Source organism: Fragaria vesca, linkage group LG7, assembly GCF_000184155.1.
Source record: "Fragaria vesca subsp. vesca linkage group LG7, FraVesHawaii_1.0, whole genome shotgun sequence".
In the NCBI taxonomy this organism is placed as follows: Eukaryota; Viridiplantae; Streptophyta; class Magnoliopsida; order Rosales; family Rosaceae; genus Fragaria; species Fragaria vesca.
The window spans coordinates 20,261,530-20,283,991 of NC_020497.1; the positions used below are offsets into that span (position 1 = coordinate 20,261,530).

A 22,462-nucleotide genomic window follows, 5' to 3' on the forward strand; every position below is an offset into this window, starting at 1 on the left:
AGATCGATGCGATTGATTGAGCTAGGATCCAATCGAAATCCACAAGTTCGATCTTGACTCTGATGATGATATTACATAGGGGCCCAGCATGCGTTCGACGTTGGATCCCATATTGCTGGAAGCACGAACCTGAGATTCTTTTCTCCAACGGCATTGTAGCCCACACCGGCTGCGTCAATAGTCAACTTTCCGAAGTTATCCTCGCAGGCGTTGCCAGCCTCGATCGCCCAGGTTTTGGGTCCTGGTTTCGAAAACCCGGCATTCAATGGGTTAGTGAGTACTGAAGCCAACCCCGAGGCGAAGTTGACGACGGCAGCATCAACTCCCATGTCGCCGTTTGGTGGTTTCACGACAGGGCCTGGAGGACCGTAGCTGGCCTTTGTGAAGGGCAAGCCACAAGCACCGGGGCACTCGACTTCCGGGTTTGCGACAATGAGATAGGGCAACTTGCCGTCAAAGGATCCATGGTCGTAGCATTTGCCCCTGCACAGCTCCTGTGTTCCAATATCCTTGTGCACGAAGATGACAGCAATAGAGTTTGGCTTGCCAGGGTTAGCCTTATTCACCAGCATCTTGATGAAGTCTACGTTCAACGCTTTGCCCAAGGAGGCGTTGTCGTCGCTCTGCTGAGTCCCCACTTTGAATGTGATTGGTTTCTTGGAGTAGCTTTCGATAATGCCCCTCCACTTGCAAAAGGCAGACCCTGCGATCCCGAACGAGTTGATGAAACTCCTGATCAGGTCCTTGCTTCTGCTCTGCCATTGCCCGTAAAATAAGATGGAGAGGTTGACCTCCCCGGAAAGCAGAGGGCCTCCGTGGTATGTGATACCGGCACCGTTGCCTTTACCGGCGTTACCTCCTGGACCTGCCGGAGCTGCTATCCCTGGTCGAGGAATGCTTGTGCTCTGTACAATCGGTCTATAAGGGGCCGCTGGTTTTCTGTTGTTTACAACTGGTTTATGAGGAGGTACTACCGCTGGTTTATGTGGTGCCACGGGTTTATGTGGTGGCACTGGTTTATGAGTTGACGCTGGTTTATGAGTTGGTGCTGGTTTGTGATGAGGTGCCGTTGGTTTCTTGCCATGGGGTGCCGGTCTTTTCATTGGTTTATAAGGTTTGGCTGGTTTCTTGTGACCGGCGGCTCCTCCTTTCTTGCCGCCGCCATGGGAGGCTCCTGCCAATACGAGGTGAGGCGTAATGACGAGGAGGATGAGGAAGAGAGCCTGAGTTGCTAGGGCAACACGAGCAACCATGTTTTTTTGTTTTTTCTTTGCCAACTATGATCGGTTTTACAAGTATTGATATATTACACGGTGGCGGATTCCTTGAGGCATTCGAACAGGCATATAAATATGCCCGGCGATCACGATTTTCGTGCTCGATCTTCATGCACCAACGTTCACCGCCCCACAAATCAAGCCGGGGAATACTAGATCAATTAAGGAAAACGAATTTGTGCGCTAGCTATACTTGGGTATGAATGGAAAGAAATGGTCAAAAATAGGTCTTGGTGCTTGGGTGTCAATTTGCCACTTTCAGTAAACATAATTCCTGTATCCCTACAGCTTATGTATGTGCAACATCGATCTCCACGATATATAATCTCATTTGTAATGTTTTTCAGAGAGAGAGAAAACAAGACCAACGGTGCAATATACTTTCGTATATGGTAGCGGGGGCTTATGAATATTGGTCCTGCTCAGGTGATCAATTCATGGATTTCCTACTCAGTTGTGCTCAGCTCGATCTACTAATACATTTAAATCCGGAGGTGAAAGAAAATAGAAAAGTTAAACATTCACTATTATATACCCTTTGAATCCAACTGCAGTATATATTTACCATAGCATGTAGCTAAATCCTTGAATTCCTTCACACAAACACAAGTAAAACAGTTTTCTTCTGTTTTCTGAGGATGGATAAGGAATGAGAGCAACTCGATTACTCGAATGAACAAACACAGGTGTTATCTTTATATATTGGGTGCTGTTAACAACGTTTATTACATTCAGACGTTATTCCAAGGCAAGGGTATCATTGGTATGGTTGCATCAAATAATGATATACACAGAGGGAGAACAAGGCAGCAAATAGGAGTTTTACTTCATCTTACATCAGCCTATCTTTATTCTCTCTGCAGACCATCTCTTTCTATTTGGTTCTCTCTGTCTATATCTCTATCTTTGTCTGCTGATACAGATTGAATCCAACCAACGAAATCCTTACCAATATAAACACAAATCAAACACATTCATACCCTGTACATTCTGCTGTCAGGTTTTTCCTGCTTTGTGTTGTTGTTATAAGGCAATGGCTCTCTTTACATTTCGACCATTTTGAGACCAACTTCCTATCTTCATTCTTCCGGAGTCTTCCAAACACCAACTTTAAACCATTCCTCATGTGATTCAGTGTCGCTGTAACAAACTCTCTGCAGCATAAAATAACTATAACTCAGTACATAGTGCAGTACTAATTTTATCATTTTAACAGTACTTTACATCCTGCATATGAATATTCATCTCATTACAATGTAACCTAATCACCAGTAAGTACAAGAAAAGAGTGAGAGACATCATTTTCACAACTAGGTTAATCTGTATCCATGTTGTTATATGCATCTTAGATTGAGGTTCTGAGGTTACCGACTCACCGCAACTAATTATTTGGTTCTCAGTTTCTTAGCATTACACTCTACATATCTCCCTCCTATGTTCACTACTAAAAGTTATGCGATGAGATGATTATGAATAATTAAATCTACAACCTAGATGAACTGAATTTACATAATTTTGAGGACTAGGTGGTTTTGAGCTATATTTGCAAACTAGACGTACTATAGAAGGTTCTCTAATTCATGACTATTGATCAAGGAATGGTCATTTCCGCAATAAGCTTCAGATTAAGGAAAAAAGAAATATCATCATCAACAGACATATCAGAAGCGAATAAACATAACGGCTGTTGTACTTACAATGGTGAGCAAGGAGATCTACCGCCGTTTACATAGTAAACAAACAGATAAGAATCATAATGCTGACCATTGATCAAGTAAAAGTCTTGCAATCTTCTTACACACTTGAATGACATTTTCTTGTACAAAAGGATTGCAGGATTATTGTAAGAAATGACATGCAGGTAAACTGCCCTGCAGGTCGGAATACTTGAGGCATATTTTATGACCTCACGAATAAGTGCAGAAGCTGCAAGGCGAAGAGCAAATTATAAGTTCTTATACTGAAGGAAGTTTCAAAACTTCATAAAAGAAGAGAAAACTCTTACCTATGCCAAGATTTCTGAAAGATTCTACAACTCCTAGCGTCAGAATGTAGACTAAGGTCTGATCTGGTTTTGATGGGTCGTAATTGAGCAAATCCCCTATCTACAGGGCCAACATTTCTGTATCAAATTCTTTGTCTGTTATGGTTGAGGGGAGTGGTGGTAGTTCCAAGCCCCTCTTCAAGAAAGAAAAAAAGATATAATTGCAGATGACTCACCTCACTTTCTTTTGCAAGGACAATTCGAGCAGTTACAAATCCAATAAGTTCATCACTTTGACCATTTGGACGACTTCGATCAACAGCTGCCCATGACACAATATCATGTCCATTTACTACATTTTGAAAAAACTCGGACTCATACCTGTGGAGAGAAAATTGAGTTACAAGAATCTATGTCATTGTAGAAAGCACATACTGCGTCAAAGAGTGAGATGAGATTATGTACCTGATGGGAAATAAATCAGTATGGATTTGCTCCAAGATCTCAAGGTCAGCTGGTTGTATGGGCCTATAACATATGGTTGAACGATGGGGAGGATTTGGGTTCACCATTGGCATAGTGTGGTCAATCCCCTGCAAATGTTGGATATACTTGGAGAATTTGCACATGAACTTCTCCTTCCATTTATGCCACATCAGCCACAAAGGTCATGCAATATCTTCTGGCAAGTGTAAAAGAAATAATGCATTCCAATAATTCTCCATGATTACCCAAAAGTAGTTAAAAACATTGAAATGATATTCACAAGTTTTGGAAACCTAATATGTCCAAGAAGCCCTTTGAAAAATACAAGCATTTGCATTCCACAACAAGATATCCAGAGTTGCAGACATCTCACTAGACCGTGAATAAACAAAGCTGCACAACTACCAGCATTCTAATCTCTTCTCTATTTATGTCATCCACCCAGTTGTTGTTTTGAACTTTCACATATCATTAGGTTGTTTCAGAACTTAACGTTACGGTTATTAGCCTTAAAGTGTTCTTTCAAAATATTTTCTATTGGTTAGAATAAGGGCCCGAAATGAGCGGCTATTCTCTAACATGAAAACATTGACAAAAGAACCTTCTCTGGAATCATTTTGATTCAGCTACTCATCAAAACCGAAATTCGCTTTCTTAATGTCAAATGCTTCACATTCACACAATTGATATGGTTTTCCCAAACTTGATGCAAGAAGGATTAGTTGAATACACAATTTAATATTCAAGGAGGTGACTTCGAAGACATAGTTTGCCAAAATAGAAAGACACTGTATTAGAGGTCTAACATGCTTGCTAAAAGATACGGGAAGAGAGATGAAACTTTCTATTAGAAGTATTACCTTCATTGAAGCTTTCCTTGACTAAAATAACAAATGGGGCTCTTCAGAAGTGGCCTGCAAGTATCAAACAATGAATGTCATCTAACCAATAAATCAGGGTTGATCTAGATATCAGAAAAGATTTGGCATTGAAATTCAGCAAAATATACACAAACAGTTGGAATGGAATTAAAGAAAAGATTTGAGTAGGAGAAAAAAGAGACATTTGGGTTCATAAGCCATGCACCTGAGCTACGGTGACTGTTTGATTTGTGTAGTAAGAAAGGCTTTCCGAATTCTGGGTTTCAGACGAATTGAATCTAAAGAGGCATGACAGAAAGAAAGACAAAGACACAAAGGAGCTTAGAGTTGTTCCAAACCGAAGCCAGTAAACAATGAACAAGCGGGCGTCAGAATAAGGTAGCAATGAGAGAGAGAAAAAAACCCAGGTGAGATCTCGGTTAGCTTTACCTTAACAAGAGGAGGGATATGTGATGGGATGGGATGGAATGGATGCCAATCGAAATCCCACTTTGTTCTTTCTGCTCTTGTAAAACGAATAAAGGATGCCTTTATTCTTTGTTTCAAGGAATCAATCGACGTTTGTTTGGGTGATGGTGTTAAAATGTGGATTTGGAATCCTTTACGCTGTTTTGGTCTCTTTCTTTCGTTCCACTCATCAGCTCCCAGGTAACATCCAAGACGAAGACTTTGCAGTTTGCACTCCTTTCTTTCCGTCTGTCTTCGATTAATATTACCTTTTTCCTTGTATTCGTTTTTGGCCTCATACGTTACCCGTCTTCTAGATGTTCAGTTCTTCTTTGGGCTTAAACGGGCTTACCATACTGAAAACGACCTAGTTTCTCTTGGCCTATACACCGGTTGACTTTATTAACAAGAAATCTAATTTTTCAACAATTGGGTTCGGTGTTGAAATAGCAAGTACACAAAGCATCCAACAACAGTGTTCCACTCTTATCCCAATATCTGTAAAATACCATAAGCTTTGATACAAATGGGTAATGAATTTGGTGTATGCTGTAGTTTTTCTTTGCGGGTTGTAGACCCAACTACAAACTGAAGATTATTATAACAAGCATCCTATCTGTATTTACACAAGAGGACACATCCATGTGGGTGAAGCACAAAATCAAGTTGAAATTGTTGTACAGCAAGAGCTCTTGTAAGGAAACACCACCAAGGACTCGTATGATTATTCACCGAGCATAGAAATGCATTGCTCAAGCAACAACAACTATAATGACAATCATGAGGATTATTCCGAATATCACCAGCAGCAAACAGGTCTGCACAAGCATCATTATAAGGATTACTTCTCAGGTTGGAACAAACCAAGCAATTAGCAATAATTTCAAATGGAAAATCTAATGATCTCTGAAACAAAGTAATAAACCTACAACAATATCATTAACTAATAAGAGAGTGATTTGCTCGTCCCTCCAAAAAGAAATAAGAATACTCCCAAAATATTGTTAATCACAAATCAGTTATCCCTCAGATGAATCAAACTCACTAAACTAAGTGTAAACATGTTTGTGTTTCTGACAATGAATCATAACTTCAACAACAATATCACCTTCGAGTAAAATTTTGAATTGCAACTCAATCTTGGACAATGGTCATGAAATACACACAGCTGATAGAATGATAAAACTATTGAAAACAACAAAATAGGCATCAATAAAATTACCAGGGATGAATTTGATTTTTGGAGCTTGGATGCTTTCAAAAGTTGGGAAGCTGCTTGTGCAGTTGCAGAATGAGAGTTTTCAATGTTGGAACTAAAATCATCTGAAAAGAAAACATCATGCAAAGTAAGGCACACAAAATCCTATAGATTCGTAGTATAAAATAAATTCAATACTAGAGTAACAGGCACAGGGATTACCAATTAGAGCTCCTTGATCTTGAACTAGGACAGCTAGATCTTTGAAAATCTCATTAACCTCACTGATCTGTTGCTGAATTTCTTGGATCCCTTGCTCCCTTTCCTCAATAATGGCTTCATTGAATGCAATCTCATTATCTGATAGCAAAACTTCTTGTCTGCACATCAAAGATTTATAACTCAATTATGGATATTGATCTAATACTTAAAGTAGATATGCAGGTGTCCATTACTGGGAACAAGATGCATTCTCTGTCCTCAAGATGTATACAGACATTGGGATAGCTCAACAAAACCTATGCAACAAAATAATGATAAAATTGGATCCTTCAGAATTCTGTAGGTTGGCTTCACTGCCTGCTTAAAATGATTTCGACATATGACATCAATTTCATGAAACACAACTTTTATTTGTTAAAAACCCATCCCCCAACTGCCATTTCTGTAACTGAATGAAAACATCGAAAACAATACACCCATTTTATCTTTGTGCCTGTCTTTGAGAGAAAAGAATGATTGGCAACACTGAGAAAACCACTATACTATTTTGTGAAAGCCTCACCCCACCCACATGCCATAGCAACAAGCTGCAATATATGCAAATAAATTTAATCCCCCACCTTTCTTCTAGAACTAGTGCTTGCTGCTGGGAACTCCTGGCTGAACTCATCTCTTGTTCTTGGGGAGAATAACTGCATGATATATGATGAAAGGAATACATTAACAAATACGTCAATAAGTATGTCGGATTAATTATCAGGGATCATATTATCATAGTTTTAGCTTAGTAGTTAGGCACTAGATACTGGCGTTTGACGATTATAGAGTGTAAACTTAACTTGGCAAACTCTTACATAAACATGACTCCCCTTAATATCCCATTTCATATGTGGTGTGTTTCGTTTTGGTAAAATGTGGGTTACCTGGAAGGGACATGTTGTTTGGGAACAAAAGGAGCATATGAGGTCTCCCTTTCAGCAGCAAGCCTCTGAGCTTTCTGAAAATCTTTAAGAGCCGCCTGGAAATTCTTTGTCAGCTTAGCATCAGCAATCTTCTTCACAACCTGCAGTTTCAAATGTATATAAAGATGTAAATATAGGAGACAGAACACATAGAATTGAAGTCAATATGGATAGAGAGAGGGAAACGGTAGACTTACGCTAACTTGGGCATTGTGATCAATGTCACTAGCTTCCCTAAGTTTAGCATGGATGTCTTTCCCCAACTGCTGAATATGTGTCCTTGTCTTATGCCTGCCAAACCCACATTGAGTTTAGAAAAACAAAACATATGGAGTTGAAAAAGAATGAATCATAAAAAAAAAGAGGATAACTGCAGACAGACAGGTTATCACGGAGTAGAAGGGTGTCTTTAGGTGTGCCGAGGGAATTGACGAGGCGGTAAAAGGAGGCGACGGCGGTTTGATATTGGAATATCCCAGCGGCCACCGCCCGCGACGGCTCCTGCTCCGCCTCCTCCTTGTTCTTCTCATAATAATTCGACTTGGAATTCGAATTCGAATTCTTCAAGTAAAGGGATTGTCTTTGTTGCTGCGCCGAAGGCAGACCAGACTCCAGATCCCGAAAACTCATATTCTTTTGGGAGCTGCTTCAACAAACCAGACAGAAAGGAGAGAGGAATTTGGGTTTTGATAAGTCGTGAAGAAGTTTCGTCGGTTTGGAAGGAAGCGTGGCGTGAGACCGTGAGTTGTGAATTGTATTTTGGTCTGCAAAGCCACGCTTTCTCTCTTCTACTTCACAACAAATTCACCTGCACTTCAAATCACTAGTCAAACTATGCAGTCCAGGCTTTTTCTTACACCAAGAACCTTCCGTCTGTCCCCACCCCACCTCGCCACCCCGCCAATCCATCTCATGGGCCAACTGGCCCAACTTATTAAAAAAGCCCAACAATTCGAAATGGAAAAACACCTGACGTCACCTACCGTCCCTGATTTCTGCCACGCATCCTATAACAACCGACTGCCCTGCCTCTGTGTCTCTCTCTCTCTCTCTTTCTGTTTCTTGTTGTTCCTGAGACGCGAGCTCAAATACACGCATTGAATCTGATGGAGGTCAGTGCTACTCATTCTAATTCCTTTTCTAATTTTGTTCTCTTAGAATGTTTAATTCGAGTTTTCACTGATTGATTCAAGCGGTCTTGTTCTTGATCATTTTCATTCCTGATAGGCTTTTTGCATGCTGTTTGTTCTTGATTAGAGCTGTTTGTTCATGTCAAATTAAACCTTCTTCCTAGAACAATGGCGGTATAGATGATTAACCAGTTGCTTGATTTGAGATATATCCATTACTTGGAAACTTTTAGCTTCTATATTAGCATTATTATCACAATTCTGCATAGGTGGTATATGTTTTATTACTGTATTTCATACATATGATGTTGTTATTGTTACTACATAATTTTCTAGTTATCTGAACATTCTATTTCCTCTGCTGCATTTGCTTGGTAACACGCCTCCTATGCGTTTCACATAATTGATATAGACAGGCTGAGATCTAATTCCTTGCTGCTTTTTGTTCCCCATGACAGGTAAGGACAGTGAAAATTAACAATGTCTCCCTCAGCGCCACGGATCATGATCTAAGAGAATTCTTTTCCTTCTCCGGTGAAATTGAATATGTGGAACTTCATAGGTTGCCTTATTTTTCTTTCTCTTTTCAGATTTCTGAACAAGTGTATGCATATATGGCATTTCCAGACTAAAAGATTTCCTCCTTTTTATTTTTATGTTATTGCAGTTGTAACGAGACGTCTCAGGTTGCTTATGTTACCTTCAAGGATGCAACTGCAGCAGACACATCGATCCTCCTCTCGGTGATTTCACTTGTTAATGCATTTTTAGTTTATTCTTTATGGACACCTTTCCCTCACAGTTTATCCAGCGCTTGCAAAGTTGCATTCTGCTCTGATTTGGTTGGAATTTGATACTCAGATGATACTAAAAATTTACAACCTCCTTTATTGTTTATGACTTGTATTGTCACCTCATCCATATAAGCCTCTTTGATGTGTCTCTAGGGAGCGACTATTGTTGATCAACCTGTTACCATAGAAATGGCTGCAGAATACAAGCTGCCAGCTGCTGAGGCATCAACACTTCCAGCCGTAACATCCTATTCTGATTAGCAACTTTAGATTTTCCTTGAATGCTAGAGAAACCTTATTAATGTTTCCAACATTGTTTAATGATCTCCCCAGGAAAAAGTTAATGTAAATGCTGGTGACGCCACACCTGCTGCCCGAAAGGCAGAGGATGTTGTGAGCAGCATGCTAGCACAAGGTTTTATTTTGGGAAAAGATGCTATTAGCAAGGCAAAAGCCTTTGATGAGAAGCACCAGATCTATTCCACTGCTACTGCCACAGTTGCTACATTGGACCAAAAGATTGGTTTTAGTGAGAAACTTAGTGCCGGCACAACCATGGTGAATGACAAACTGAGGCAAATGGACGAAAGGTTTCAGGTTTCTGAGAAGACAAAGTCTGCATATTCAGCTGCAGGGCAAACAGTCAGTACTGCAGGATCTGCACTCATGAGCAACCGTTACATATTAACTGGCGCAGCATGGGCTGTCGGTGCTTATAGTAGGGCTGCCCAGACAGCAAATGAAGTGAGCCAGAAGACAAAGGAAAAGGTTTTAGCTGAGAAAGATAAAAATGGCAATAAAGCGGGAGGCAGTCAAGCAGAGGACACTAAAGCGGAAGGCAGTGAAGGAGAAGGCAGTCAAGCGGAAGGCATCAAAGTAGAAGGCAGTCCAGCAGAAGGCATCAAAGTAGAAGGCAGTCAAGCGGAAGGCAATAATGCAGCAGCTGAAGGTTCTAAAACAGAAGGTAGTAAAGCAGCAGAAGGCATTCAAGTGGAAAGCAATAAAATAGAAGGCCGTTCTTAGATCCATCGAGTCCATTTTCCAAACACTGAGCTACTACTAATGAGAAAGTTCCCCTGATGGAGGCTTGATCTTCTGTTTTGTTAAAGTAGTGATTAGTGGAGTATATTTACAAGATTAGTGTAGTACTGTAGTAGTACATTTTCCAAGTTCATTTGGAATTGGAATCTGGATTGAACAACTGGAATTGCTGAATGATTCCAGATGTTGAGATAAGATTGATAAATGAATTTTCTTCTTTTGCTGAATGACTACTTTTTGACGCACTACATATTTCCCTTGGTAATTCATAACACAAAGTTGTACAACCATAAATCACTCATAGATAATAGATACAATTGTGTTGCAGCTATAGCTAGCTCACTGCTGAGGGAATGCTGATCACATTTTTATTTGAAGTTGTCCAATAACAATGGTTGATTATTGATTGATATGTAAATGATTAAGGAGGCTAGAAGAGAGCTGAAAATATTATTGTTTCCAGTAGCAGCATCAATAGTAGAAGCAGCTGCGCAGCCGTATTGTTGGTGGCAGTAGATGTGGAATAGATATGGAATTCATTCGGTGGTGGTGGGCGTGATCCTGACGACAAGGGTGTAGTGTTTGGTGCTGATGGTGCCTGATAATCAGGTGGAGAGTCCGGTGGAGTCTCAGCTGGCGGCGCCTCAGCTGGAGGAGTAACTTGAGGTGGTGGTGGTGGTGGGGGTGGTGGGGGTGGTGGACAGGACATGCCGGTGAGACAATTACCAGTCACCCTGTATATATGTATGTGCATGTATCAGATTCACGAGTAACATCGCCAAAATCAAAACAATACAATTCTGATCTAGCTACTTGCTATATATCGATTGCACTTACACTAGTTTCAAATTCTTGTTTTTTGATAAGGAAGTAGGTATGGTTCCATTGAATCTGTTATTTGACAAATCCCTGCGCAATGAAAGCAATAGCATGCATATCGATGTTTAATATGACAAGGTTAAGAATGAAACAGTAGGCAATGAAACACATGCATATCAACTTACAGTTGCTTTAGATACGGAAAGGAGCCAAGAAACTCTGGAATAGGACCCTCTAAGCCGTTATCGTGCAAGTCACTGATCGATCATCCACAAAAACCAAAACATATATATGTATACATGCATGAAGATCAAGCAACAATTGGTTAGTAGTACTTAATTATGTCATTTGTGACTGCAAAGGGCGTAGGAAGTATCAACTAACTCACATGGTGACAAGGGCATCCATGGAACTGAAATCTGGTAATGCACCAACCAAACTGAAGCTGCTCAGATTCCTGCAAAGTTATGTATGTATATGCAATAAGATCGATCAAATCTAGGCTATAATTCATTGGTTAGCTAGCAAATAACTGATACAGGCATTCATTTTATAAACGTCTAGCATATATATCCATGTGGGATCGATCACTTACAGTGATACTATACGAGGAATTTTCCCTGTGCTACACTCAACCCATTCCCACTGAGATTCAGTTGATGGAAGACACGGATCGCCGCTCCATTTAATCAACACCTCGAACTGCCGCTGCAGTACCGCTAATCCCTCCACTATACGTACATAAATCCAGTAATTTAATTAGCAGAGAAGATATACAAGTATACATAAGAACTGATATCGATGAATATGTACGTACAGTCTCTGGTATCAGTTCCAGGTGATAATAGCTCACTGACGGTATAAAGTTCAAAAGCGTTGATGAGAACAGGAAGGTTGGCATCAGAGGTGGATCTCAGAGTGATGGACGTGTTTGAAGAAGCAGTAATGTTGGTAATGGCCACTTCCACTACGCCACCAAAAGGGGGAACAATCTCTTCAGAATAAGGCTCATCGTCCACATAAATCTGGAAGGATCGCTTGTAATTGGGTGAAGTAGTGAACAGCTGAACCACTTCGGAGAAGAAGGTGGTGATGTAGATGGGGACTGGAGAGTCCAGTAGGTAAGTATCTAGCTGAATGTAACTTGTAGTGCTATTGACGGTGGACGCATTTTGTAATACAGCTGCCGCAGGATTATCTTCTGCACCGCTTACGTCGATTTTAGGTATTTCTGCTTCACCTCTCACGTTGGTCGTGAACAAACCATTTGCAGAATACCATTTCCGATCATAAGGATCTTCTGGATACCTAATTACATAAAATAGTACATAAAGTAAATTGAGAACGGTGACTTTAACAATCTAACTATTGAGAAGAATGTAAGTAGCTAGCATATAATAGCATGCACCAATTCAAGATGCTTATTACGTACCTTATCGTGCTCTGATATGCTCCAAAAGCAAACCGGTTAACGTTGAACAAAGCGTAACCCGAACCGAGACGACTGTACATGTCGGGACCTAAGCTTCGGAGTTCCAATGAAGATATGAAGGGAAACTGGTTCGGTAGGGTTTGAGCAAGACATATGCTGGTGGTATTTTTCTTGACCGCATAGATCACCTCGTAATTATTGATGTAATCGGAGTACCCAGTTATGTTGACTCTGGACCAGTAAGTGGCATCAAAGTAGATATCAAAGATGGGCGGAGAGTCACCTCCGTCGAATTCGTTGCCATAGTAAAAGCTTGCACGGACAAGAATCCGGTCGCCGGCTGTGACGGGGATGGTGTAGCAGTTTTTCCTGAGAGAAGAGAAAACTCTGACAGTGCTGATCACACGAGGCGACACATTTCCCACACTTAGGGACTCGCCGCTGTGAACATAGTCATCATCTCCGACCCATCTGATGTTGTTCTTGTCAGTGTAAGATTCCGAACCCCCGCAATCGATGCTAAGAAATATCCCATCTGCAACATAGGCAGACAGCCCTAAACATAAAACAAGAGTGATGTTCATGTACACAAGTGGTGATACATGACCATGTTTCTGTTTAGAACTGATGAGCATGGTTGAGCCTGAATGCATGTACGACTTCACAGTCGACTCTTATGGAGAGAAGAGCTAACTATATATCAAGGGTAGTGTAACGTACTGAAATCAAATGAAACCAAGAGTAAGTTGACGTTGATATAAAAAAAAGCGTACTTACGTACACCTACGTGGCCAAGTGATTGTATCCATATATCATCAAGTACATTTTTATTTTCGAACAAGTATATCATCGAGTATACTTTGAACTGATCATGCATCAATGTAGTTAGACTTGTATATATTTGTGTTAATAATGGCCTGCAAGCAGGCTTATCTTGTCGCTGCCGATAGAATGGTTGTAATATATGTATAGTATGGCACGACTCATTCACTGTGTATGTTATCAGCTTGATTAATTCAACCGTCAACGAATTAAGCGAAATAATTAAGAACGATTGATCAATTAATCTTTCATCTACATTATCACCAGCACCACCGTTGGCTTTCTTTAATTAACTAGCAGCTTGTATATGTTGTCATGCCAGTGTATGACTTATCAGTCCATGTCATATTCATCATGAGGTATTGTGCCGTGAAACCTTGATGCTTGAACCCTAGCCTTTTGCATATATATATGGGGTACAGTTAAAGCATAGTTAATTTGAAACATGTAAAAAGGTTAAAAGTTAAAATGATGCATCTAATTAACCACGTATGCTATTGTAAGACACGACAATCTGATAACAGGCGGCTTTGCCAAAAATTAAAAGATCACAATAACAAGATGATCTTATTGAATGATCAATAGCAAATTTGATAATCTGTTTCATGTCCAGCGATTATGGAACGCAGCCGATGTGATGGCTCTCACGAACTCCTGAAAATCGATCTGGCCATCTCCATCGGTATCAGCCTCCTCCATCATCCCAATCAGCTCCTCCGCCGTGAGCGCGTGACCGAGCTTCGCCATGGAATGGGCCAGCTCCGCCGCGCTGATGTAGCCATTACCATCCCTATCGAACATGTCAAACATGCTCTTCAGCATCTCCTCGCTGTAAGGACACTTGCCACCTTGTAGCTGTAGTAGGTCAGGCTCCACCAGCACCACGAACTCGGAGAACTCCACCAGTCCGTTGTCGTTACGATCAGCCTTTTGCATCAGAGCCTCCACCTGCTCATGGCTCGCTTCCAACCCTAGCGACCGGAGCAGGGACCTCAGCTCCAGAGGGGTCAAACTTCCGTCGTTGTCTCCGTCAAATGATCGGAATATCTCCCGCAGCTCCGTGATCTGCTCGTCGTCCAGCTTCGGCGCTGCCGATTGCTTTCTTTTGGTACTCATAGCTGGGATTCCAAATGAAACCTACGTCGCTCAGATCAATTACAACTCGACTAGATCGATCATCGATGTACGTACGAATCTATGTAGTGTTAGAGAAAAGTTGTAGCAGATCGGTCTCATACCAATAACATGATGATGCCTGGCTCAAGTTACGGGTCTGGTCATATATGCATGATCATATATCCAACAATAAGTCACAGGAGTCGCCAACGTGCATGTTATCAAAACCACTTGATCAACCAATAATTGTAGGAGAATTAGATTAGTTGACCAAGAGAAAAGGACTGCCTGAGAACGTTGTGATCAGTAGTGATTGCAGAATAGTGAGTTGGTGACCTTTCCTTTTCTATTTCGAATCGGTCTTGTAGTAGTTTTATTTTTCGTATATTGAAAGGAAAGTCCTGAAAGGATTTCAACGAAACTGGTGGCCGGCGGAAAAATAGATTAACAATAACCAAGTCAAGCGCATTTTCAAAAAAGAAAATTAGTGAAGTCAAGCGCATCAGAGAGTGACCGAACTAGAACGTCGAAACAGGACAGAAGCAACAACGTCGCTTTGGCCGAGTGGTTAAGGCGTGTGCCTGCTAAGTACATGGGGTTTCCCCGCGAGAGTTCGAATCTCTCAGGCGACGATTTCTGTTTCTTTTTCATCTGTCTTTTTAATTTGTGCCCTGATTCTTTTGCTCAAAGTGTTATGGAGCTCTTACATCCTACATTACTTCCTTGCATTGACATAAAGAAATTAGTGCATGCGAAACCACATACATTATGATGGTAACTGTAAATCAATTTTGTAGTCTTGTGCTCATCGTCCATCACCTGTTTAGCTTCAAATTCGATGAGATCAGGCAATTGGAACAGCCTGAACTGTAACACAGCACAATATCTTTCACGGTTTCTTCAAGCATTAACTGGCCCTAGCAAACCGTTATCCAAAAACATAACAAGAAACTGAAAAATGAGAACAATGAGAATACAACATCTCAGATACGCATCATATCCATGAGAAATGCTGCTAATGTCAAAAATGCTGTTCAATTCTTCACCACATAAATGTGGGGCATATGGAAGAGAAGATTACAGGTGCAAAATCCTGAGAAATATCCTTATAGTACTACAGTTTTCATAATCATGGAGTCCATCTCAGAGATTTTTCGTCATCATCCTAAGTTTGTTATAGAAGAACTTCAATATGGAGTTCAGGCCCTCTTCAAATATTGATCTGGACACATTCTCTCTCCAATGGCTAAGGTTGCAGCTCCCACAGCACCATTCTCTTTCATGTACTTTAAACACTGAAGATAACCAACTCCACTAAAACCAATCAACTACATGAGTTTCAGTCCACCTGTTACATCATCAACCACTTCAATTGGTCCTGCATGTGAGAGTCAAAATAAATCATTGACAACCAGAGAAGGAATTTTTAAAGATATGGAACATCTATACTCTTTGTCAGACAAGATGAAATATTCAATATGCTTAATTATATGATTCATAGTGGTATCTAATTTCCTATCAGCACAAGATAGCTAACCTAGCATTGTATGTTTTATGTGATTGTATTAATCTGGACTTCCGATCTACTTCATTAGAAACATCGTAATGAATGACTCTGTATACATATCAAAACCTGACCATAAAGTTGCTGATATGGGAGAACATGAACTTACCAAGAATAGCCATCACTGTCCTTGAATCTGTAAGAATATATAGGAACATGTAAGTAACTTTGGATATAAAGATTCAAATGGATGAGATGGTAAAGCATATAAATCCATAAACAGAAATAATGAACATATAAAACAACTAACAACCTATGTACCTAGAATTGCATCAGTAATCATAACACGAGAAAGAATAGCAACAACCCAACAATTCCTATAAATTCAATAACTAATACCAAACTGATGATGGCCATGGAGGTACTTAAAGAGTCAGTACATTATACCACTCCCCCTCATCTCACATTCTGATGGTGGCCATCACTCTTCAGTGAAACTTTGTTAATATTTGTAAACAAAATGACCACTGTATTCACAGTATTCAAACTAATATTACCAAAACATCAAAAATAGAAAAACCAATCAAACTCAACTCACTTGGTGCAATCTGAGTCTTCCCAGCATCAATTGTAATATGATTTGGTAAATTAAGTGATTTTGCTCTGTCCTGACAAAATCAATAAGAATGTGATCACAATAGTAGAAATGTGTTAGTGCTTTTATGAAATTTCCAGCTTTGCTGAGACAATGTGATTGACTAGAACATGCAAGAAAGACATTGGTGTACGTCCTGCAAAAATATCTTGCAAATAATCTTCAGAACACTTACTTGCAAAACAAGCATCTCTTCTTCAGTTTCTACTTTTAGAACAACTTTGGGTTGTCCACACATCTCCCACCTGCATATCGACAAGACACCATTACATAGAATAAAGAGGAAGAGCCAAATTGATTAACAAAGAAAAAAAAGTCCAAAAACAGTGTGTCGCGCTACCTGTTTAAAGATTTAGGTGCCCGACGGAGGAGCTTTTTGTAGAGGCCCAAAGTCGCATGACTAAACAATGGAGGCACAAATTCGAACAATGAATTAGAACAGAACATAACTGATGCCATGCAACATCCTTAAACTGACTGTATAGTAAATTGTTAAGCAAGAGAGAAGGCATGTTATGAATTCATGAAATAACCAACCATATGTAACCAAACGTACCTGCATTGAGCAGCAATCTTCCCTTTGCCCATCTTCAGATCATTCCTGACCACCAACACCTGAGAAGAACGTGAACATCACTAAGCGAAAAGTAGTAGTTGAAATCAAACCGAGTAGAGTGAAATGTGGGGGAAAGAAGTACTACCATTTTGAAATCTTCGAGAATGTCAGCGAGCTTCTCAACGTCAAGGGGGTCACTGATCTTATCATTCTTCTTGTTCTTGTTCTTATTCTTCTTGCCGTTACCGTCACCGTCACTGGCAGCTGCTGCTTTGTGCTTGGCAAGTCTGGCGGCTCTAGCGGACACTAAAATGCGAGCAGGAGGGTAACGCGCGCCAAAGCAGTAGCCCAAAGCAAGCCAGCCTGCTCCTACTAATATCGCTCCCACCCATCCCAATCCCATCATCTCCTTTCTTTCTACTCCAAATAACACTCGGGATTACTCACCAAAACAAACAGTGACGTCAACGGAAATGGAGTTTGAATAGTACCTGATTCAGCTAACGGTGATCGGGAAGTCAGTAACCCTAGATCGGACGGCGGAGGCCCCCCGGCGGGTGCAGTTGAGGAGAAGGGAACAAGATTGGGGGTTCAGCTGAGTCGACAAGTTACCCTTTTGTGAAGAAATTTTCTTTCAAAATAAAAAAATAAAAAAATTATAGGCGGACTGGGCCTTAGTGGGCTAGGTAAAGCGTGCGCTGGCTAGGCGGTTTCCAAGTGGGTTGGGCCTAGGCAGACTAGTGGGTCCACATTTAAAAAACAAATTTAATCTCTCGTCTGCAAAGCTGTGCCACGTGTTGGAGAACCAGAAGCCGGCCTGTGACGGTGGAGACAGGACACGTTTAATATTCTTTAATATTTGAAAGTTCTAGAGGGTTGCTTGGTAGTGGGACAACGTAAGGTACGAACTCAGGGGCCAACAAATTTGACGTTGACAAAGTACGAGCCTACGCGCTGTAGAACCTTGTTCATGTTCATTTTTACTTTTTATTCCTTTTTCTTCTATTTCTTCTTGCAAAAATTATTTTTCTTCTTCTTTTTGAATCAATCTATTTCTTTGATAACTTTCAACTCCCGTCGTTTGATACATGTAGCATTAGGAAGTATATGTTATGTGATATTACAAATAAAGATTATTAATAATGCACGATATAAACGGATTTTATTTTAAGCACATTTAGTTGTTTCTTGATGTAAAACGACTCTTGTCTCAAAACTATAAGCTCATCTATATTAAGAGGTGACATTTTCACTATGGAATCCAAGAGGATGGTTAAGGGTTATTTGTGTTTGTAATTCAAGCAATTATTGTAATGGCCTATCCTTAGTGATAGTTTTTATAATTAATAAAGACTTAGCAAACCATTTTAAACCAGTAATCGGATGATTGATCAAATTTTCAAACACTCACCCGACCAATAATTGTTGGTGGGACTACCTCATAGTACACCTCACATACTCCGAGCATCCGAGTCTCACCAATGAGCACAAGCTAGCGAGCGCATTCAAAGGGCTCACACGTGGACGCACGTGTGAGAACTTTATGAAACGAGTGCGTTTCAGCTGTCTCTTCATATACGCGTCTCTCCGTATATAAAAGAAACCCTAAGTTCTGCACTTAGGTATATGAAATTCTCTGATCCAAACTCATAATCTAGTTGCTTCACTAGATGGATTCTTACTCAAGTGTCAGAGAGGCAACGTCTTTATGCCTTTTTATGCCCTCTCATGCTTCACTTGCATACCAATATTTGCAAGGTCAAACTTCGGTACCAACAATAATCAAGTAATCAACACATCAATTTTGTTTCATTTGATGTTTAATATTCATTATCATTTTATATTTTGTGTATTTCGTATCACTTATATTACGATAATAAATTTTAAGCAATTGTGTTGTATGTGCACATAGTAAACGAATATAACTCTATACAACCACGAGATCAAATGATATTAGATATAGTTTTCAACATATTAATGTATCATCTACCCGTGAAATATCATATCATCCTCGAATTTAAGAACAAGATGTTGAGATGTAGAGAAAATGAAAGACAAAAGCACGATAAGATGAAAATCATAAAGGCAAAAAATGGCCAAGGCCCAAAGGCCCAGGAGGGAAGCTAACGTATAAGAAAAGAGAAAAAGGTGCCTGAAACTCCAAGGAAGGAGTGAGAGAGGACTAGTATTTGATTTGATATATTCCCTTTTACTGAGGAGAGTCGTTGCGCCTGCCTTGTCAACCCACCACCACTCCAAGCTCCCCCGTTTCTCAATTCTCTCTACTCAAAGGTACTCCATCGAATTCTCATCAATATCAATTTCTTTTTTTCGTTCTTCATAACGATTCATAGTCTGATCGATTCCCTTTTCAATTTCTACCTGCTTTGGTTGTTTCTGTTTGATAAAGCAAAAGCAAAAGAAAAGTCATCATCAACTGCTAAAACAAATTTAACAAGAAGAGCAAGCAATTAAGTCATGGATTAGATTATTGACCGCTCTTAGTGCAGCAAAACAGTTCCATGTTATGCTTTCCGTAATAGGGTTTTTGATTATCGAGGGATTTTGGGAACGGAAAGAGAGAGGTTTAGCTAATTAAGGTTTATTATCCTTGCATTTTTTGCTTTTTCTTGATCTTGATTCTTCGGTGTTTCGCAAAGAAACGAGTCTCTTGTTCTTGTTTCGAAGAAAGAACCAGAGTAATGATATATTTTTGTTTTATCCTTCTGCTGGGTGCCTGAGAATACAGAGGAAAATCATTTCTATCTTTCTTTTTGTTTTTAATGATTACTGTAATTGGGTTTCATATGAAGAATCGGAGTTTGTATCTGTCTCCCTCTTCTTTTGTTCTGAACAGTTGTTAGTACATAATGTTTCTTATATTCTCTGTTCAAGAAAATTGTATTATCTATGTGTTTAGGCATTTGGATAACTCATTTTCTTATGCTGCCGTAGCTAATTTAGATTTCCTCTGAACTTCAGGATAACGTGCAGCAAGATTTTGTTTTCGATTTGAACAAAAGTTGTGAAGATGAGTGATAATTTGATGGAGAAAGTAAGTGCTTTTGGTGAACGCCTCAAGATTGAAGGTAGTGAAGTAGGTCGGAAGATGAGTGCCAGCTTGAGCTCAGTGAGCTTCAAGGTGAAGGAGCTTTTCCAAGGTCCAAACCAAGGAGATAAGATCGTTGAAGAGGCCACCTCAGAGGCACTTGATGAACCTGACTGGGCGTTGAATCTTGAGATTTGTGACATGATCAATACTGAAAGAGTTAACAGTGTTGAATTGATCCGTGGAATTAAAAAGCGGATTATGTTGAAGAATCCCAGGGTTCAGTATCTCTCTTTGGTACTGCTTGAAACAGTTGTTAAAAATTGTGAGAAGGCTTTCTCAGAGATAGCAGCTGAGAGAGTTCTTGATGAGATGGTGAAACTGATTGATGACCCTCAGACTGTTGTTAATAATCGCAACAAGGCTTTGGTGCTAATTGAAGCATGGGGCGAATCAACTGGGGAGCTCCGCTATCTGCCTGTTTATGAGGAAACATACAAGGTATCTGTATAATTTTGGGTCCTGTTTAGAATCTTGTGGAAGTTCTCTTGACATTCTGTTCTTCCTTAACAAAGAAAAGAAAGCAAAGTTTTCTAGCAACTTAAATAGTATACCATATTTTATGATACACGTGTTGGTGATGTTCAATGCTTCCAATGGCTGTTTCTGGCCTCCATCACATGGTGTGCTGCAGCCGTGGGCTTTCTATTATAGTTTCAAGCTATTAATACTGTGTTATGCTTGGAACATTTTGTTTTCAGAGTTTAAGATCAAGGGGTATTCGGTTCCCTGGTCGTGACAATGAGAGTTTGGCACCTATTTTCACTCCCCCTCGTTCAGTTTCAGCTTCAGAGTTAGATGCTAGTCTCTCGCAGCAGATTCCAGTTGATATTCCAGTGCAAAGCTTTACCCCTGAACAATCAAAGGAAGCATTTGACGTTGCAAAAAACAGTATTGAGCTTCTTAGTACTGTTCTTTCTTCCTCACCCCAACAAGATGCTCTACAGGTAATTTCGTCTTGTTTTTCCACTTGCATATTCCATTTGAAAGTTATCTGTTTAGGTATATAGAAAGTCTATGCAATTTTTTGCTCGTGGCATTGGGTTGGCTATGCAAACGGCCATTTGCTTGCAGAGTTATATTTTTTTTTGGCTCATACAATCATGATATCAATAGGCTATGTCCTCCCAGATGAATTGTATCTATGTTTTGCACTTTGTGATCTCTAGAGATATAAGGGTTGTTTGTGGATAAGCTAGTTGTTAAGAAACTGGAAACTAAGAAGTGAAAACTTTGTTTGGTGTTGTACAATTGATATGGATTTGGTTGTTTTCACCCTGTTGGCAGGATGACCTGACAACCACACTAGTGTACCAATGCCGTCAGTCTCAAGCAACTGTGCAGAGAATTATAGAGTCAGCTGGAGAGAATGAGGCCCTACTGTTTGAAGCGTTAAACGTGAATGATGAGATCCATAAAGCTCTATCTAAGTATGAAGAAATGACAAAGCCTTCTGTTGCTCACCAGCAGCCAGAACCTGCAATGATACCTGTTGCTGTGGAGCCTGACGAATCACCCATTCACGGCAAAGAGGATTCCTTGATCAGAAAACCAGCCGCCTCTCGAGGTGCCCATGGAGGGATCAACGACGACATGATGGATGATCTGGATGAGATGATATTTGGCAAGAAAGGCGGGAGTTCAACGGAAGGAGGCCAAGATCCAAAGAAACAGCAGCCACCGTCAAAGGATGACCTGATCAGCTTCTGAGCTGCTGCTTCTATAAGCTTCTAAATTCCATGTCTATTTAGGTGTTCATTGTTGGAGACATGGAATATGGTGGTTTTACAAACCTGAAATTCATGAACATTAGTCTCTTTTTTCCCCTGTTTTCTCAGTACATTGACCATTGTTATCTGCACATCTTGTGTAATTAAATTTCTGTTAAGTTTGGTTTCATAGCAACCTGATGGGAGTTGTATAAGTAACTATTTTTATGTTTTTGTACACCCAGAGTCCTTAGACTTTCCATGTTTATGAATTGGCATATTTTTTCTTTTGATTTGGTAAACAACTCAAATCCTACG

At 40.1% G+C, this 22,462-nt stretch overlaps 7 protein-coding genes and 1 non-coding gene across 9 annotated transcripts; 3 read left to right on the forward strand and 5 right to left on the reverse strand.

Annotated features, from left to right (window-relative positions):
* Window positions 1-1,945: 1,945 nt before the first annotated feature.
* Window positions 1,946-5,104, reverse strand: LOC101293439 (N-alpha-acetyltransferase 60-like). 2 transcript variants are annotated; one of them, XM_004307806.1, is made up of 8 exons: window positions 5,058-5,104; window positions 4,834-4,906; window positions 4,608-4,661; window positions 3,727-3,854; window positions 3,498-3,642; window positions 3,283-3,382; window positions 2,975-3,203; window positions 1,946-2,431 (listed from the first exon to the last, which is right to left on the reverse strand). In XM_004307806.1, the coding sequence occupies exons 3-8, from the start codon at window positions 4,611-4,613 to the stop codon at window positions 2,242-2,244; spliced, it is 798 nt and encodes a 265-aa protein (XP_004307854.1). In that variant the 5' UTR covers window positions 4,614-4,661; window positions 4,834-4,906; window positions 5,058-5,104; the 3' UTR covers window positions 1,946-2,241. The 2 variants fall into 2 exon arrangements, with proteins under 2 accessions (XP_004307854.1, XP_004307853.1); XM_004307805.1 differs by lacking the exons at window positions 4,608-4,661; window positions 4,834-4,906; window positions 5,058-5,104 and having other exon boundaries at window positions 3,727-4,300.
* Window positions 5,105-5,476: 372 nt separating this feature from the next.
* LOC101293931 (syntaxin-22-like) lies at window positions 5,477-8,286 on the reverse strand. The gene is made up of 7 exons (XM_004307807.1): window positions 7,840-8,286; window positions 7,655-7,748; window positions 7,419-7,558; window positions 7,116-7,187; window positions 6,496-6,653; window positions 6,298-6,398; window positions 5,477-5,893 (listed from the first exon to the last, which is right to left on the reverse strand). The coding sequence occupies exons 1-7, from the start codon at window positions 8,085-8,087 to the stop codon at window positions 5,828-5,830; spliced, it is 879 nt and encodes a 292-aa protein (XP_004307855.1). The 5' UTR covers window positions 8,088-8,286; the 3' UTR covers window positions 5,477-5,827.
* Window positions 8,287-8,533: 247 nt separating this feature from the next.
* LOC101294218 lies at window positions 8,534-10,454 on the forward strand. Its single transcript, XM_004307808.1, has 5 exons — window positions 8,534-8,569; window positions 9,046-9,149; window positions 9,255-9,330; window positions 9,535-9,621; window positions 9,715-10,454. The coding sequence occupies exons 1-5, from the start codon at window positions 8,564-8,566 to the stop codon at window positions 10,402-10,404; spliced, it is 963 nt and encodes a 320-aa protein (XP_004307856.1). The 5' UTR covers window positions 8,534-8,563; the 3' UTR covers window positions 10,405-10,454.
* Window positions 10,455-10,667: 213 nt separating this feature from the next.
* LOC101294511 (probable LRR receptor-like serine/threonine-protein kinase At1g05700-like) lies at window positions 10,668-13,275 on the reverse strand. Its single transcript, XM_004307809.1, has 7 exons — window positions 12,674-13,275; window positions 12,059-12,549; window positions 11,837-11,972; window positions 11,630-11,698; window positions 11,427-11,498; window positions 11,260-11,331; window positions 10,668-11,156 (listed from the first exon to the last, which is right to left on the reverse strand). Exons 1-7 carry the CDS (start codon window positions 13,255-13,257, stop codon window positions 10,853-10,855), a joined length of 1,728 nt encoding a protein of 575 aa, XP_004307857.1. The 5' UTR covers window positions 13,258-13,275; the 3' UTR covers window positions 10,668-10,852.
* Window positions 13,276-13,972: 697 nt separating this feature from the next.
* LOC101294800 (probable calcium-binding protein CML18-like) lies at window positions 13,973-14,794 on the reverse strand. Its single transcript, XM_004307810.1, has one exon. The coding sequence runs from the start codon at window positions 14,609-14,611 to the stop codon at window positions 14,099-14,101; it is 513 nt and encodes a 170-aa protein (XP_004307858.1). The 5' UTR covers window positions 14,612-14,794; the 3' UTR covers window positions 13,973-14,098.
* A 367-nt stretch (window positions 14,795-15,161) lies between these two features.
* TRNAS-GCU lies at window positions 15,162-15,243 on the forward strand. The gene has a single exon. It is a non-coding gene; the product is annotated as a tRNA-Ser (tRNA).
* A 337-nt stretch (window positions 15,244-15,580) lies between these two features.
* LOC101295083 (peptidyl-tRNA hydrolase 2, mitochondrial-like) lies at window positions 15,581-17,909 on the reverse strand. The gene is made up of 8 exons (XM_004307811.1): window positions 17,818-17,909; window positions 17,472-17,743; window positions 17,327-17,385; window positions 17,111-17,170; window positions 16,946-17,015; window positions 16,714-16,783; window positions 16,285-16,311; window positions 15,581-15,989 (listed from the first exon to the last, which is right to left on the reverse strand). Exons 2-8 carry the CDS (start codon window positions 17,730-17,732, stop codon window positions 15,940-15,942), a joined length of 597 nt encoding a protein of 198 aa, XP_004307859.1. The 5' UTR covers window positions 17,733-17,743; window positions 17,818-17,909; the 3' UTR covers window positions 15,581-15,939.
* Window positions 17,910-19,487: 1,578 nt separating this feature from the next.
* On the forward strand, window positions 19,488-22,430 carry LOC101295374 (TOM1-like protein 2-like). The gene is made up of 4 exons (XM_004307812.1): window positions 19,488-19,618; window positions 20,309-20,876; window positions 21,137-21,382; window positions 21,723-22,430. Exons 2-4 carry the CDS (start codon window positions 20,358-20,360, stop codon window positions 22,143-22,145), a joined length of 1,188 nt encoding a protein of 395 aa, XP_004307860.1. The 5' UTR covers window positions 19,488-19,618; window positions 20,309-20,357; the 3' UTR covers window positions 22,146-22,430.
* The last annotated feature ends 32 nt before the right edge of the window (window positions 22,431-22,462 follow it).

Excerpts from the sequence above, each read along its gene's own strand:
- LOC101294218 (XM_004307808.1), top strand. Across the intron at positions 9,150-9,254 it reads GAATATGTGGAACTTCATAG|TTGTAACGAGACGTCTCAGG; the intron begins GTTGCCTTATTT and ends ATGTTATTGCAG. Across the intron at positions 9,331-9,534 it reads ACACATCGATCCTCCTCTCG|GGAGCGACTATTGTTGATCA; the intron begins GTGATTTCACTT and ends ATGTGTCTCTAG.
- LOC101295083 (XM_004307811.1), bottom strand. The coding sequence starts at position 17,732 with ATGATGGGATTGGGATGGGTGGGAGCGATATTAGTAGGAGCAGGCTGG. Across the intron at positions 17,016-17,110 it reads GCACCTAAATCTTTAAACAG|GTGGGAGATGTGTGGACAAC; the intron begins GTAGCGCGACAC and ends GTCGATATGCAG. Across the intron at positions 16,312-16,713 it reads GAAGACTCAGATTGCACCAA|ATTCAAGGACAGTGATGGCT; the intron begins GTGAGTTGAGTT and ends ATATTCTTACAG.
- LOC101294511 (XM_004307809.1), bottom strand. The coding sequence starts at position 13,257 with ATGAACATCACTCTTGTTTTATGTTTAGGGCTGTCTGCCTATGTTGCA. Across the intron at positions 11,699-11,836 it reads ATTCCTCGTATAGTATCACT|GAATCTGAGCAGCTTCAGTT; the intron begins GTAAGTGATCGA and ends ATAACTTTGCAG. Across the intron at positions 11,499-11,629 it reads ATGGATGCCCTTGTCACCAT|TGACTTGCACGATAACGGCT; the intron begins GTGAGTTAGTTG and ends ATGATCGATCAG.
- LOC101295374 (XM_004307812.1), top strand. The coding sequence starts at position 20,358 with ATGAGTGATAATTTGATGGAGAAAGTAAGTGCTTTTGGTGAACGCCTC. Across the intron at positions 20,877-21,136 it reads TTTATGAGGAAACATACAAG|AGTTTAAGATCAAGGGGTAT; the intron begins GTATCTGTATAA and ends TTTTGTTTTCAG. Across the intron at positions 21,383-21,722 it reads CCCAACAAGATGCTCTACAG|GATGACCTGACAACCACACT; the intron begins GTAATTTCGTCT and ends CCCTGTTGGCAG.
- LOC101293439 (XM_004307805.1), bottom strand. The coding sequence starts at position 3,917 with ATGTGGCATAAATGGAAGGAGAAGTTCATGTGCAAATTCTCCAAGTAT. Across the intron at positions 3,204-3,282 it reads TTTCAGAAATCTTGGCATAG|CTTCTGCACTTATTCGTGAG; the intron begins GTAAGAGTTTTC and ends TTCGCCTTGCAG. Across the intron at positions 2,432-2,974 it reads AGATCTCCTTGCTCACCATT|AGAGTTTGTTACAGCGACAC; the intron begins GTAAGTACAACA and ends TTTATGCTGCAG.
- LOC101293931 (XM_004307807.1), bottom strand. The coding sequence starts at position 8,087 with ATGAGTTTTCGGGATCTGGAGTCTGGTCTGCCTTCGGCGCAGCAACAA. Across the intron at positions 7,559-7,654 it reads ATCACAATGCCCAAGTTAGC|GTTGTGAAGAAGATTGCTGA; the intron begins GTAAGTCTACCG and ends TTGAAACTGCAG. Across the intron at positions 5,894-6,297 it reads AAAAATCAAATTCATCCCTG|ACCTGTTTGCTGCTGGTGAT; the intron begins GTAATTTTATTG and ends ATGCTTGTGCAG.
- LOC101294800 (XM_004307810.1), bottom strand. The coding sequence starts at position 14,611 with ATGAGTACCAAAAGAAAGCAATCGGCAGCGCCGAAGCTGGACGACGAG.